This window comes from Vicugna pacos, chromosome X (assembly GCF_048564905.1).
Source record: "Vicugna pacos chromosome X, VicPac4, whole genome shotgun sequence".
In the NCBI taxonomy this organism is placed as follows: domain Eukaryota; kingdom Metazoa; phylum Chordata; class Mammalia; order Artiodactyla; family Camelidae; genus Vicugna; species Vicugna pacos.
This window is the reverse complement of record NC_133023.1, coordinates 23,943,575-23,960,004: the sequence shown is the minus strand read 5'-3', so window position 1 is coordinate 23,960,004 and position 16,430 is coordinate 23,943,575. Positions and strand designations below refer to the sequence as shown.

The 16,430-nt window shown below is 36.3% G+C and overlaps 1 protein-coding gene across 3 annotated transcripts in view; it reads left to right on the top strand.

Moving 5' to 3' along the window:
* DMD (dystrophin) overlaps nt 1–16,430 on the top strand; it is a 1,854,428-nt gene that overhangs the window by 1,517,692 nt on the left and 320,306 nt on the right. For all 3 annotated transcript variants that reach the window (XM_031673322.2, XM_072956638.1, XM_072956633.1), the window contains one exon: nt 7,105–7,261. In XM_031673322.2, coding sequence (XP_031529182.2) covers nt 7,105–7,261 — 157 coding nt within the window. The remainder of the gene's footprint in view (nt 1–7,104; nt 7,262–16,430) is intronic.

The window sequence follows — 16,430 nt, the reverse complement described above, 5'->3', positions numbered from 1 at the left end:
CCTGATACTTAGTTGAAATAAGGATATCAGTCAGTCCACGCTGAATGGCAGGGTTCAGCTGAGAGAAGCAGAATAGAGGTAGCAATTCAGGATGGGTACGAAATAGGACAGGTGAGCACTGGAAGAGTTAGATACAGAACGATCCTTGGTACATAAGCTTGCATTGCAAATCTGGTCAAAACCTCCATCAACATTATTTTACAGTGAAAAGTCACCACAATTGTTTTTAAAAAATTCCCAAGCTACCCTGGAAAACAACCCTCTGTTTGCCCAAACTGTAATATATTATACTAAAAAAAAATTACGGTTGTTCATTGTTTAATAAAAGATTCTGAAACCATTTTTGCATTTTAAAATATAAAACATTAGCATGTCATTTCATAGGTGCCCACTGTTAATGAAATAAAATTGAGTTCAAACCAAAATGATTTTGAAATTTCCCTTTGCATTCCATCGACTCAGAAGGGGCATCATCGTGATCTAAATCCACATTATGTCCTTTTCCCTCCATTTATTTCCCTTCCGCACTGTCTTTCCTCTTCCTGTGATTGTGATTCTTGTCTTCATCGCGTTATTCCAAACTGATAGATTTGTCTCTATTTCTTTCTATATTGAGGCCATCCATTGCACATTTACAAAAATATTCTTCCTTGGACACTGGATCACATTATTCCTTTGGTCAAGAACTTCCATCTTGATGGTTCCCATAATTCTCTTATTCATTTATTTGTTCATTCAGCAAATATTTACTGAGTGTTTACTATGTACTAGACACTCTTCTGGGCAGTGAGGACACAACAGTGAACAATAGACAAAAGAAAATCATTGCTGTCATGAAGCTTATATTTAGTCATTGGAATCTAGTGAACCTTCCACTCTCTACCAACTATTTCTAATTAGCCCCTTCTAACCCCTTTCCTTCTCTGTTCTTCCTCTGCCTCCCAGTTCCTTCCTCACCAAGCAGCAGTCTATTTGTTTATTTTTTTTTTAATTGAAGTACAGTCAATTACAATGTGTCACTTTCTGGTGTACAGCGCTATGTCCCAGTCATGCGTATACATACATATATATTCGCCAAGCAGCCGTCTAGTTACTCCCCAACGTGGATTCTCTGAGCCAAGTAAATTCTACTTTCTGATGCCGTTCCTGATCTCCAACAATTTTCTCACTGTCCTCATATGAATGAGTACACTTCCCGATCCTCAAACTTGGAACACAATTTCTCCTCTCATCCTCCAAATTTTGACTCAAATTCCATAATTGAGATTTCCCTTTCTGACTGTTCCTTTACTAGATCTTCCCTGTACTATTCTCATTTTCACTTGATGGCAAGTCCCTTTAAGTATTCATGGGTTGTTTCCTAGGGCTATACTGGTTGCCTTCAGCTGAATTAGGTACATACAGAAATGCCAAGCTTTGACTGAGTCAGTGAGGTACAGTAGAAAGGGTCGTGGACCAGCAGTTGGGCGACCTAGTTTCTCCTCTGGCTCTGTTGCTACCTAGCATCTAATCGTGAGCCAGTCACTTAACTGCTTCAGACTTCAGTTTTCTCCCTCACTGAAATGAGGAAGTTTGACCAGAAACATGATGGTCTCTTCACGTCCCCTGGCAGTTCTACAGTTCTGTTATTTTTAATTCTACAGTCACTCTTTATAAACCTAGGCAAATTCTTGAATTTTTCTACCTTGGTTTTCTTATATTTAAAATAACTGATTAAAGTCAAAGACATGGTATAAAAGAAAGTAAATACAGTGCTTTGAGAAAAAAGAATACTTTAATTGAGACTGTAACTCATAATTTAGTTGAAGGAAAGTATGTGCCATCTGTTCCACATGCATTATTACATCACATTTTGTCCAAAAGGTATAAGAAGGAGATGTAAATACTCAGTGATAGCTGAGTGTCATCAAACAAAACAAAAGATTAACTGCTATAAGTGGGAGAAAAATAAAGCGAAAATTTTTTATTTGTGTATATATATATACACATGTGCCCACATACATACACACACACACACACACACACACACAGACACAGTCACTGATTATATTATCCAACATCAGGATGGTGTTGTGTTTCTCATTCTAAAATATTCCGTGCCTACAATGTTGCATTTTTAATTTTGAAATTATGAATAATTTGAGAAGTGATCAAGTAAATTTTTACATAAGAAATATGTATGAAGATTTCAATTGAATCTGGCACCAGATTATATTTTCCAGATTATTTATGTACTATTAATTAGGAGAATCATATATGATGTTCACATAATTTCAGCAAAATTTACATTCTGTGAGATTTTTATACTTGGGGGAAAAACTTGCAAATGTTATATAAAATAATCCCTTCTATGAAATTTTGAACATTAATTTGAGAGGTGAGGGCACCAACATTATTTAACCCACAGCAGCAATAAATCGCTTAGAAAGTACTCGGTATTAGAAATTAAAATAATTAGAGGTTTATCTGTAATGGAGAACAAAGAAAGAGCCAAAAAAAAAAAAGCAGAATCTTTCTACCTTTGAGAGAAAAATGCCACTTGGACATTGAGTATCTCTGACCTTCTTTCTCTTACTCTTGGGATGTTAATTATGTTTGAAAGTTGGAGTTCATGGCCCAGCAACAACAACAACAAAAAGTTTACTTCTCTTTGGGCTTAATTCTGTTTCTTTATTTAAAGCCTCATAGCCCCCATTTTATTTCTGTGGTTCCTTATTTTTTCTGCATTCTTACCTTTTCCTTCTGTACGCTTACGTGCTATCTTATTACACAAGGGTACCAAAGATATACAGGGATATTGTTAGTTTTATAAAGGAAGTCAAAGTGAAAAATGAATTCAATAGAACACATTTTGCTTTAAGAATAGATGCCTTTCAGAGTAAAGTTTTATTAAGGATTTCAAACTAGGCATCAACCAAATCACACTTGAAATATCTGTGTCTAGAGAAATAGCAATCACTTTAGCAGCCTCTATAATTCTTAGCATCTTGACACCAAAAAGTTTCTTAAAGACCAAGCTATATATCCCAAGGTTCTGCATTTTACCTAAACCTTACCAACTGTAAAAATTATATGATTATGAAAGATTGGTACTTGCCTTGTTAAAAGCTAGTAACTCCTAAGCTCTTGTCTTCACTAGTAAAGACTAATAGAAAATGAATACAGGCTAAGTTTGCTGCTTCAAACCTCCCCTTTTATTTTCTGTTGGGTAGATACGGGTAAATGGGGTCTATTTGCCAATTAGCAGGAAGTGTTTTTGCTCTGGGATCCAAAACATTTGGTGAAAACCTTTAAGGTTAAGGATTTCCTCATGTAAGGAAGGTTTGTCATTTCAATTTTCCATGTCTAAATATGACAGCTCAAGTTATGTGCTTCAGCAGGTGTCTGTATAGGAGTCTTTGCATCTCAGTTCCCACATTGGCAAAACAAGAAGGTTGAATGATCTCTAAGGTTCCTTTCAGCCCTAACAGCCTATGATAAAACAAGGCAGGGGGAGTCATTACAAATACAAAGAAACATTTTTAGGAAAAGCAGGAAAAGGCATCCCAAATACAAACAGGTTAATCATTTAGAAATACTTGATATACTGTCTTGGAAATAAAAATAGGGCAGCTGCTTCCAACAAATGCATTAGAAATGTGTCTTGAAAACACTTCGCAAGCTTAGCATGGCCAGAGAAAATGTTTTCTGACCTCAGAGCATTTCGTTACATTTAGATCTTCTTCAAAATCATGTCACTGACAAATAACACCTTTGCCCTTTGGAGACCAGCAAGTAATGTTTAGGGCACATAGGAAATACTTTAAGAAATTCTTCCTCAGACAGTGGTCCTGGAGCTCACCTGCTGAATTGTGAAAGTTCTTGTTAAAAGTACAGAAATTCTGTATCTGTGTGTCTGTTTCTGTTTTGGATATACATTTCTTTGTATTATTTTTTAGATTTCAAACTTGTGGTTACCGAAGGGGAGAGGGAGGAGGGGAGGGACAAATTAGAGATACAGGATTAACAGATACAGACGACTATGTATAAAATAGAGAAGCAACAAAGATATATTGTATAGCGCAGGAAATTAGAGTCATTATCTTATAATAGCTTATAATGGAGTATAATCTGCAAAAATACTGAATCACTATGCTGCACACCTAAAACTAATATAGTATTGTAAATCAACTATATTTTAATAAAAAAAATTTTCAGTTACAGAAATTCTGAGCATGGAACCTAGGAGTCTGTACTTTAAACAAGCTACTCAAATGTTTCTTATGCACACTGCAGTTTGAGGACCATGGCTTTAGATTGGATATCTTTGTAAGTGTTGTTTTAAATCAGCAGCCTTTATCTGACTGACTTCCGCCTCTCCAGCCCTTACCCGGTGTCCCCTGCCTTTTATAAGCTTTTTAAGTTTTTATCGTCATATCACCAGTTTCCTTTCACTCTCCTGCTTTAACAAGGAAAAGAAAGAAAGTCATTTGATATGTGGTTAAGGTGATCAAACATTTGGAAAAGTGACCTAACTCCATACCTTAGGGATGAATAAGGAAGGCCCCCTCACCCAGATACATGAGAGTTTGGTGTTTTTTCACTCATGATCCCAGGTCCTTCTTCTGTTCCTCTATTAACTCTCTTGACTGTCCTGTGTTTCTGGCTCTTCACAGCCTCCCTATCTCATGCTATGGAGTTTGTCTTAGATTTTTTAGGAAGAATTCCCTGGGTCTCAGTGTTCATTTTTTACCCCGTCTCTTAGGGGACACAAAAGTTTTCATTGACCCACTAATAATTAGCATCATTTAACCTGGAACCGGGGTTGTAGCACTGCCTTTTGTAAACAAGCAGCAGCGGAAGCCCTCACCTTAGGCAGCTTGCCGTTCAGCCTATCCATCCTGTCTGTAGACCTCTCCACCGCAGGGATACGTTATTACTTCTACCAGACACACGGACTCTTAGACATCTCTGTATTCTCCCTTACCTTCCCCTCGCCCTACTCCCCAGTGCCTGATTGGAACTGAGAGGCACTCAATCAGTATTTATTGAATCAGTATCTCATCTACCATTTGCTGCCTTCCCATGTCTAGACTGTGCCTCTCCCTACCTTTCAAAATGTCCTGCTTGACAGCCTCTTTCACCCTCAAGGGGACCAAGCTGCAAATTCCAGACACCCCAGGGAAGCTCTGTAACCAGCAGTCATTACATGTCATTAAACAGCTAAAATCTTGCGTAGGGAATTCTCATTTAGTTTTATGGGAAAGTGATAAATAGGAGGAAAGAACAGAAACATAAAAGAACTGACCTCTACGCCATATGCAATCTGCACTATTATATTTAATTCATGATATCTATGGTATTTCGTGATTTCTTTATTAGATAATAATGCTGTTAGAGTCTTGAACAATCTAATTTCTCTGGAAATGCCTTTGTTTTTCCTGAATATAATGTTTATATTTCCCATAATAAAAGGAAAATTCTGAACGTTTGGAAAAGTATAAAGACGAAGGAATAAATCACCAGTAAATCCTTGTCTGAGGGATAAACTAGTTGTCATTTCAGAATTTTTTTATGAGTGGTGGAGCATGTGTACACAAATACACACACAAACATTTTAGAAAAATAGATTGTATACATTTTTGTCACCTACTTCCTTAGCAGATGACAGGGTGATCTTTTCCATTTCTGTAAATACTTGCCTATGTCATAACACTGAACATTGCACAGGATTCATAGGATTTCAACATTGCATTATATGAATTCACCATTATATATGTAGCCAATTTCCTAGTATCCAATATTTAAGTTGTTTCTACTTTGTATCAATCCTAAGTATGCTATAAATAACAGTTTTCTGCCTATATCTTTGCATGCTTTCCCAGTTACTTTCTTAGTATAAGTTCCTTGAATTTAAGCTCATGGGTCATTGTATTTGTACATTTTAAAGATGTTTATGTATCATCAAATTATCCTTTGGAAAGCTTGGGATAATTTAATTTCAGCACATAGGTACGATTTGATGATGTTTGACTAAGGCCAGCAGGAGAATTGTATTTGAAATGTCACGCTAAGTTATCAAATGGCAAAGAGAAATGTTGCCCTACCAGGTTGCTTTACATTTCAATCTCTACAGCATTCGAGACTAGGTTGTATTTATGTTATAGGCAGCATTAATTTTTATGAATTAATTAGTAATTGCTGATAAGATGTAAGTAATGCAGCATAATTCTCAATTGACCTGAGGATAAAGCTTTGCTAACATTCTGCGTTTCTTTGTTTTCTGGGTTATGATTTATTTTCTTAATTTAGCTTCTCATCCTCAAGTGAAATGTGGATTTTATAGCACAGATCATTCATTTGTGTATTCTAAAATGGCTTCTACGGATTAACATGTTCTAAATACAGTTGATGGTAAAGCACTCAGTCTCTTGCCTAAATTATTCATGTTTTGGGGAGGCTCTCAGGCAAATGTCTGATTTTACTTTTCCACGTGAGTTGTTGTCTCAGTACATTTTACACAAAGGAAACAAAGCGGAAAATGTTGGAACTTGGTGAAAACAAATCCCAGGTGCACACGAATAAAGAAGGGTAGAAAGGAGAAGCATATGGGAAGAGGAGCAGAAAGGAACAGATGCCAGATGGAAGGAGTCAATGGAAGAGGCTGCCTAGGGTGTAGAAATGGAAAAGTCAAAATGTGGGGAGAGACCTTTCCATTTCTCAAAGCAGAAAGAATTCCAGTACTAGCATGAGTCACATGAAAACTGAGTGGTTTATATTAGTCACTGGGTTCAATTTTTTTTTTTTTGCCAGAAACATCAAGAATCATTGACTGCAACACTGGAGGAAAGCAATCCATTCCGATGTATATTTCATGCCAAAAATCTCAGAATTCTGCATGTGGAAATAAACATATGGCTAAACACTGTCTTCCCTTAAAGTTGCCATCAAAATACCCCATTTTGTGGCTCTCAAAAGTCACATTTTCATTGAGGACTGCTAGGTCTTTTACAGTATGTCTATACACTATGGAACTAACCAACCAATGTACCTTTAATGGGATTGTTAGAACCATCAATTATCCTTCTGGATATTCTGGCATAATTTCCTTTCATTATTTTTCAGGTCCCATTTGGAAGCCAGTTCTGACCAGTGGAAGCGTCTGCACCTTTCTCTTCAGGAACTTCTGGTGTGGCTACAACTGAAAGATGACGAGTTGAGCCGGCAGGCACCTATTGGAGGCGATTTCCCAGCAGTTCAGAAGCAAAATGATGTTCACAGGGTAGGACATTTTAAAGTATAGTGTCTTGAACGTAGTAAGCATTCAGTGACTATTTTAAAATTAGTTTCAATTGAAATTAGGTTGAAAAAGAAAGAAACCAGGTTGAATAGAAATCTTTTTTACTTCTCTAGTCTAAGGGTCAGTTAGAAATAATTCAAGCCATTATATTTTAAATGTCAAAAGCATCTGCGTTAATAATAGCATTTAAGAAATTGCCCATGTCTTTTGGTGATATTTTATTTTGGAAAAGATTAAATATATTCAAAAGCAGACAGAAACCTATAGTAAACACCCATGTACCGATCAAGACCTGAACGATTATCAATTCATGACCAGCCTTACTTCTTCTGCCTCTGTTTCATCCTCCATTATTTTGAAGCAAATCTCAGGCGTGGATCATTTAATTCATAAATATTGAGAGGTTATCTCTGAAAGATAAGAATTCACTCTTTAAAAGTAATCACATTGCTACTATGATACTTTTAAAATGTCAATAATTTTATCATGGCAAATACCGGGACAGTATTCAAATTTCCACTTCTTACATACATATCTTAAATGTTTTAACAGGTTTTTGAGTTTGGGATGGTTTTTTTTGTTTGTTTTAAATAAGAATTGAAAAAGGTCCACATATTGCATTTGGCTGATTTGTCTTTTAAATCACTTTTTCAAAATTTTTTTTTATTTGGAGTAGTTACAGATTCACATTAAGTTACAAAAATAGTACATAGAGTTTCCCTGTACACTTCACCCAGTTTCTTCTAATGGTTATATCTTACATAACTATAGAACAATAATTACTGTCATTTTAGTGTATAATCAATATAAGAATTTACAGTTATAACAGTTACAACATAACTCATTTCAGACTAGCCACATTTCAAGTGCTTAGATGTGGCTAGTGGCTATTCTGTTAAACAATGTAGTTCTGCGGTTTGATCATACTTAGGTTTGCCTGTTTTTGGTAAGGCTGCTTTGTAGGTGGTAATGTATTCTTCCATCATCAGAAGGTGCACAGTGTCTTGTCTTCTCTTTTGTGTGTGTGATTTTTGGCAACCGTTAATGATCAGTGATGATTGCCTGTTTCTATCACTTCTTCTTCATTTATTAGCTGAAGTACTTCTATGAACAGAAAATAGACACTCATCCACTATTTGCATACCCAGTATATTTTTCGAATAGGGTAGGAATGATAAACGTTTCTCTTTACCAGTTTTCAGAATAACAACTTGCTCACTAGCATCTGCCAACACTGATCAATTGTCAATTTTTTGTTTGTTTTTCATTATATTTCTGTCTTGTCTGCTAGGCTCTGAGTAGGGAAGGCAGAGATTTCGTCTTGGTGACCCCCAAGACCTTAGTAGCTAGCAAAGGGCATGACATACAGTGGATACTGATAAGTGTTTTTAAAATGAGAAGAAAAGGTACATGAACAGAAGGGAATAGAAAACAAAGTAAATTACTACCAAACAACAAAAGCTTGATAACATAGTACCACTTTTGTATGTTCACTGCTTAAAAGAAAAATCTCTTTGGAGACAGAGCCAAAAGTGGCATCTTGAAGAAAGATCAAGGATTTGTATTATTCCGGAGGAGAGGATATAGAAGATTACAAAAAGACCCAGGAGTCTGTTAAAAAAAAAAAAAAAGAAACTGCCAAGGAAGCTGCCAGTTTCTTCTTCATACAATTCAGAAAATTAAGGTAGCTTTTGTAGTAGAGTGTAATATAATAGTGATTTTTTTTAATGTTCTAACTTTGAATAAATAGTGAAAACATTCTGGTGTACATGTGGAAGAAAATTTATTGAGAAGCATGGGCATTTTAAATAGAATGCATTAAATGATATAGTGAAATGAGACAGAATTTCTGCAAAAGGTATAATTTTTAGTTTAGTTCCAGAAATCCAAGAAGAGGAATCACTGGACAAGTGCACTAAGATTCAGGAGACTGAGATTCTAGCCATATTCCTCCAGAAATTAGACAGTAATTGCTACTTTGTTCAGCTGTAAAATGAGGAATTTGGTCGACATAATTTTCCACAATCCCTTCTAGCCAGCATTTTGTTATAAATACTGCCTCGTTACCCCTGGTTTTTGGCTTTGGTTGCTTGCTAGCAGTGGTAAAATGTTAGTACTTACCATTCTCAGTCCTCTTACTCAGGAATCTCACTACCAGGAACATGCTTTGGGGAGATGTGATGCTAGAGATGGGTGACATGCACCAGACTGAAGTGAATTAATCTCCGCTTGGCTAATGTGCTTATTGAGATATCCACCTACTACGTCTCTCTGACATAACTCTAATAACTTGTGTTCTATACACTATTTCCACTGCACTATGTCTTTACCGCCCTCCAAGCCCAATTTAGATTCATTCATCAAACATTTTAATAACTCTTTTCTGAAACCCTAAAATTCTTTGCCTCATTGTGTTTTTGTTGCTGTAATCTACAAAACCCTAAAGCTTGGAGAACCTAACTAAATAGTTTCTCCTATCCAAACAACAACAGAACAGACGGATATAGTACCTTGTCAGGATGAACAACCTCCAGCCTTCCAACACTAACACATCACTAGGTCAGTTTACCTCGAAAATATTTTTATGTATGTCCATGTATGGCTGAAACATTGTGTTGTATGCCAGAAATTGACACAATATTGTAAACTGACTATACTTGAATTTTTTTAATGTTTTTTAGAAAGTAAAAAAAAAAAAAAAGAAAATATTTTTTGACTCTGTTGCTGTCATCACCGTAGTTAAATGTGAGATTATTTCTCCTAACCTTTCTGCATCTACTCTTGTCATCCTACAATGCAATCTACATTTTGGTCTAAGTATTCTATGTAAAAACATAAATTGAATTGTATTAGTCCTAATCTTAACACTCTTCAGTGGCTTTTCTGTGCCCTTGGGAAAAGAGTAAAATTCCTCAGCAGGGACCCCAAAGTCCCATCTGTCTGGACTAGCTCCAACCTCCTCTTTTCTTACTGTTTCTTCCTCTTACTCTCTGGACACTAGCTGTATTGCCTTCGGTTTTTTCCATTTCTCTGTGTTCCTCTCAGGCGGGGCTTTGAACGTGCTGATCCTCTGTCTGAAACCCTTCTTACTCATCCTACCTCCTCATAATTTCCTGGTTAACATCCTTTACATCTTGGCTCAGACAGGGAGCAAGCTTTTCTCTGATGCCCGCTTTTGACCAGATCTCTCCCTCTATCCCCTCATGATACCATCTACATTTCCTTCTAGAATATAACGTTCCTCATCATCACGGGTATGTGTGACTATTTGATTAATGTCAACCACTTTCACTAAACCTTGTACGTCAAGAAACTTTCTTTGGGGAAAAGGATTATCATTTTTAACGTAGCACCTTATGAGGCGTCTGGTACATGACAGACATTGAATAGATAAAGGAACATAGGAATTAAGGAAGCAAGGAGAGGAGGCAGAAAGGAAGGAGAAAAATAACCAGTGAACTAATCTTTTGTGCATTCTTCTCTAGACTACTGAGATCAAGGGTGGGCAGGGAAGGAAAGAAAAAGGGGTAATGTTCCTTCCTCGCTTGTAGGATATTTCTGTTTACTCCCAACTAAGCATCCTTTTGTAGTGTATAAAGCTACTTTGATGCCACTGTTTTTACTTGTGATCTGGCCCAATGTTTTCCTAAGCTTCTCTTTGTATCCTTAAGAAAAACCCTTGTCACAGAACACTCTCCTCCCTCAAAGAACATTATCACTCCTAAGTGTTTGTGAGAGAACAATTTAGCACCCTATTTACTAAGTTTTGTCACATTTATTGCAGAAGCCCTTTTATAGTTCTTGTAGAATGGCTGTCCACTAGAAACTCTCTTGTTGCCTGTGGACAAAAAGAACAAAGGAAAATTCTTGAAACTGGGTCTCTCTCTTGGATCTTCTGAACCCACTTAGGAAGACGTAAAGGAAACAAACAATCAGTACAGAACTCCATCAAAAACTAATCTTTGACAGATTTCATATTTGTAGACTTTTGTTGTGCTTTGCCAGGATTATAAACTGTCTTCCTCTTTACCAGTTTCTTGCTTCAAATACTGTTTAAATGGAATGTTTGGTATCAAGATGGGTCACTTTTGGTTGTAAACTTCTTCCCCATGTATTTGATGTGTCACTTTTTAAGACACCTGCTTATTTTCTGTTGTAAATGATTAATGCCCTTGGTTGTTGCTTTTCATGGGAATACAAATCCCATTAAAATATCAGAAGTGTAAACCATAATCAAGTATTTTTCACTTTTCTTTAAATCAGAATGCTGATAAAACAGGCCACCCGTTTTCTTTGTATACCATTGCAGATTAATGATAAAAAATTTTTATAGCAAAATATCACATCATACTCTTCACTTAAAACAAAAACATATCGTCAGTCTGAATTACTGGATGGAAGAGTATATCGTTCTGCTGTAGGTAAAATTGCAAGGCAGTCCACACAGGTAGCTGGGGACTGCAGTCTCACTCCCCAAAGCGGTTTTAACACCATGGGAGTGGATCTGTGTTCCCCAAACCAGCTGGGCAGCATAACAACTACAACTGGAATGACTCTGAAGATTAATTAATAAAATAACGCTCAATATGCGGTGGAGTGTTATAAATAATTAAAGCTCAAATGTGCCTTAGCAAATATAAACTGACCAATTTTTATATCTTTTGAATACATTATCCTGGCTTTTACGGTTCCTCATTACTTGCCTCACTAGACTGACTCGTTTTCAATTAGTGTGTATTATTCTGGCCCAGATATATTTTTAAAACTGACTTCCTTGGTTTTACTTGAGCAGTCACTAAAGTGATATTTATTACTTGTCTACTTCTGTGATTAACCTAGAGAGAGTTTTAAAGGAGCAAATCATAGTGGGGAATTTCTAAGGAGAACTGCAGTAAACCATGAGCTTATTTAATTTTCTTCATCCTACCCCAAATTTAAATGGAGATTGGGTCTTGATTGTAAGAACACTGTAGGTAATGACTTTTTGTTTGCATTTTCACTAATGAAATTGTTTGTCATTTGGTTTTCATCTTTCCATTTTAAAATCTCTATAATTCCTTCCCTAGAGACCATTAAGGACTCCTTCAAAGCTTCCTGAGATTTTTCTGGTTAAGATTTAGATGGAAGAAATCAATACATACATTATTAAAACAGTGGACAGAAAGCCATTATTGCATGGATGCTGTTGACAAATGAAAAGGCTTGAATAAAGTAGTTTACTTGTTCATTTGTCAGGTCATATATTTTGCATGTTCGATCTCCTCAGAAGTCACCACAAAGTGAGGGAGAGGTTCAGAAATTCAATAAAGTTATCCTGAAATCCCATTGTACATTATACATTTATTTAAGCTAATTCTGTTATCAATGCTGGCCTGCTTCCTTTGGGTACATTTTAGTATGTGTTAGCTTGATAAGTTGCCTGTGTTTTCTTTCCACAGAAGCAGAAAACGTCTTTAGGTGCCATTTGTGAACATTAAGATTCAAGTCAGCTCTGCAGTACCAAAAAAAAAAAAAAGCATTGTTCCTTACCGCCTCTGAAAAACAACATAAAAAGTTGCTGATAGAGTGATTCATTCCAGGATTCAGTGATCTGGCCTCTTGGAGTTTCTAGACAAGTTTGGTTCCCCTGCAGATTTCACTGTTAGTCATGTCTACTCTAAGATGTCTGTTTGATTATGTTGGAGGAAATAGACGTTTCTGATCTATTCTTTAATCACTAATGGAGTAAGCAACTTTTGTATAAGTTTGGTATTTTATGCAGTCATACTTAGGAGTGCTGAATAGAAAAGATTTTAAATTATTTTTAGAACTATATTTCTAGTCATTTGAGGAAGTCTTCTGAAAACTAGCTATATCATCAAGACTTGAGAAGAGAGTCATCTAGGATTTGCTGCTTTTGTTTAATGAATATAATAAAAATGAAATATGAGTAATTTACAATTGACTTCTCTACCAAAGCCCTCTTTCTAACCATGTCAGAATATTTTGGTAGCTTTACAAATACTATTTGTATAGTGCTTTGCTTTTACAAAGCACTTTTACGCACACATGCATTTAATTACCAGTGAACTCCTGATCTTTTTCTATGTTATTCTATTTCCTCAAAAAATATTTTAGGAAGAACTGTACCAAAACTCAGACTCTCCTAGAGTTTATTGATTCTTTTAGTAATTATTTATTGAGTGCTTACTCTAAGCCAGGGGTTGAGGGTACAGTCGTGAACAAAACAAGATTCTGCCTTCACAGACCTTCAAATTTTAGTGAGGGAAACAGACAGTAAACCAATAAATTAGTGTATGAAATCATGTTGGGTCAGTTCTATGAAAAGAAAGTAAAGAAAATAAGGACAGAGAAAGACTGAGAGGCAGTGGCCTACCTGAAGAAGTTATATTTGAGCAAAGGGCTGCGTAAGTGAGCAAGCCAAGCAAAGGCCTTGAGTGGAATATATTTTAGGCAGAAGGAGCAGCAAATGCAAAGGCCGAGATGTAAGAACAAAGATAGCAAATGGGTTAGTGGTAGATTGTAGAGAGAGAGAAAGGCCAGATAATGAATGGTCTTCTCTGCCGTAGTTTGGAGGTGTATTTTATTCTCTGTGTGATGAGATGTCACAGGAGGACCACAAGCAGGGATGATGTGATATGATTTATGTGTTCAGAAATTGACTTTGGCCTCTATATGAAGAAATGATGATAGTAGGAGCAAAACTGAAAGCACGGAAAAAGTTAGAAGGTTATTGAAGTCATTTAGGAAGGAGATAATGATGACTTGGACTGGAGTGGAAATAATAGATATGATGAAAAATTATAAGATATATTTTGGAGGTAGAGCTGATCGACCTTGTGATAGATTGTATGGAATGTGAGAGAAAGCGAAGAGACAAGGATGACTCTGAAGTCTGTGGTTTGAGCAAATGGGAAAATGAGAATGCCATTTATGGATATGGGAAAGACTTCAAAATGATCATGGTTGAGGGTGTGTACATGGAGCAAAACAAGAGTTCCATTTCTGGATTACATTGATAGACAAACAAATGGTATGATTCAGAAATTATTCACCACTTAACACTTGACAATCTCAAATTTTAGCTGAGCCTCTTGAGAATGGATATAAATTAGTTTTTCACAGGATCTCCTAATAATCTATTCATCTGTACTATTGCTTCAGAAAGAATTTCCAAGATTTAGGATGTAGGCTCAATGACCTAAGACCAAATTGTCAAAATGACCATAAGAGCAGATTGCATTTTCACCAGTGATTTTTCAAAGTCAACTCAGTATTCAGCAACATGATTGTCAGTAGGAAGTGACTTCCCCAGTGGTTGCTGTAAGCAGCCCAACCTTAGGATTGAGAGTCAAACAGCTGTGCAAGATGCTGTGTGGGTACTGAACTATTCCTCCATAGTGTCACAGACCTACAAGCTGGCTGGACTCTATGCTAGTCTGTGCCCTTGATCTCAAAGAATCCAACTTTTTGTTTAAAAGACTTCCAAAAAATAAGTCTCACCAAGGAGTTTGGAAAACACATTTTCCCCCTAGATGCTCAAAGATGTTTTTTCATGTAGTAAAATTAGATATTTTAAAAAATAATTTCAGGCTTGAAATATGTCCATTTACTTTTCAACTTTGCTCCAAATTGATTTAATCTCACTTATACATTAATGTCATTTTTCCTGTTGGCTATCTAAAACAATGGGTAGATATGTCTGATACTGTAATCCCTTATAGAGGGAAAATAAGATGGAACTTTGTTTATCTTGTTTAAAGATGATTAAGTAGTCAAACTCATAGACACAGAGTAGAAAAGTGTGAGGGTCTGCGGAGAGGAGGAAATGTGGAGTTGTTCAGTAGGGTGTGAACTTTCAGTTATGCAAAATGAGTAATTTCTAGAGGTCTGCTATACGGCATCGTGCCTGTAGTCAACAAGGCTGTATTATACACTTACAACTTTGTTAAGAGGCCAGACCTCATATTAAGTGCTCTTAGAACAATAAAAAAAAAAAGATGATTATGACCTTTTCTTTATAGCCCGTATGCCCCATTTTCATAACTTCTCTAATACCAACTATCTTGAATGGATATTAATTGAGTCCTTTGTCTTTCTGGATTTTTTTTTTTTTTTTGCTGTTGCCACTTTCTGTAGGTTTCTTTGTTTCATAAATCTCTATGAATTTGCCTTAGATTCTTAGAGGCAAAATTTCTGCTACTCCAGATAACCATATTTCTGGAGTTTGACCTTTTCCATGATCTTGATTTTAAATTAATTGGGCACTGATTGTCCCTAAGTCAGCATTTAGGAAATAAAATATTTCTGATGTGTTTTAGACTCAAATATGGTGGCTCTTTAAATGAGGAAGGTCATTATGGTGACAGAATATATTCAACAACTTTCTCATCAGAATTAAAAACAGTATAGGCGGCATACAGATAAAGTAGAAATAATATGGAAACTAGAATGATAATACAGGATAGCAAAACTAAAGTACTTTGCAGATACAATTGTGTTGATGTCCTTGTCCCATGGCCACTGAGTAACCATTTGTTGAATGAATGGCACCATTGGATCACTGTAAATTTTAAAGTCTGTTCTCTCATCTCCTAGCTGATGCTACAGACCAGGGGAAAAGCCCCAACCAGCAAGTCAAATCATGGAACTTCTGAATGTGTGGGCATGAATATCTCCTCTAGGGAAGAAATCACTAGGATTAAGAAGGCAGGGCTAGTAGAACTTGCTCTTGAGGGAAATCCACCCAGCTTTGGATCTGGAACATAAGAGAAGACCCAGAAAAACATCTCTCCATTTTTCCCTATTGACTGCATTAAGTTTTATTCTCTAATAATTTATGAGACCAGGCTTCCACCCTCAAGCATGGTCTGCGTCTAAATCTAACTGGCTTTCATTATAACACGCTCTGGTGTTCTACCTGGGTGTTCTTTCATTTATTCAACAATATTTATTGAGTATCTACTATGTGCCAAGCTATGGCTGCAATTTCTATCATTGCTAATGATGCCTAGGAGAAACTGGCTCAGACTGCCACGTGTAACAGGCCTGTGACCAATTAATGAGCTAAATGTATTGATTATAGAATAAATCACTGGGTGTTAGAAGTTAGGTAAGGTACTTAGAAAACCTCCACATTTTGCAAATGAGG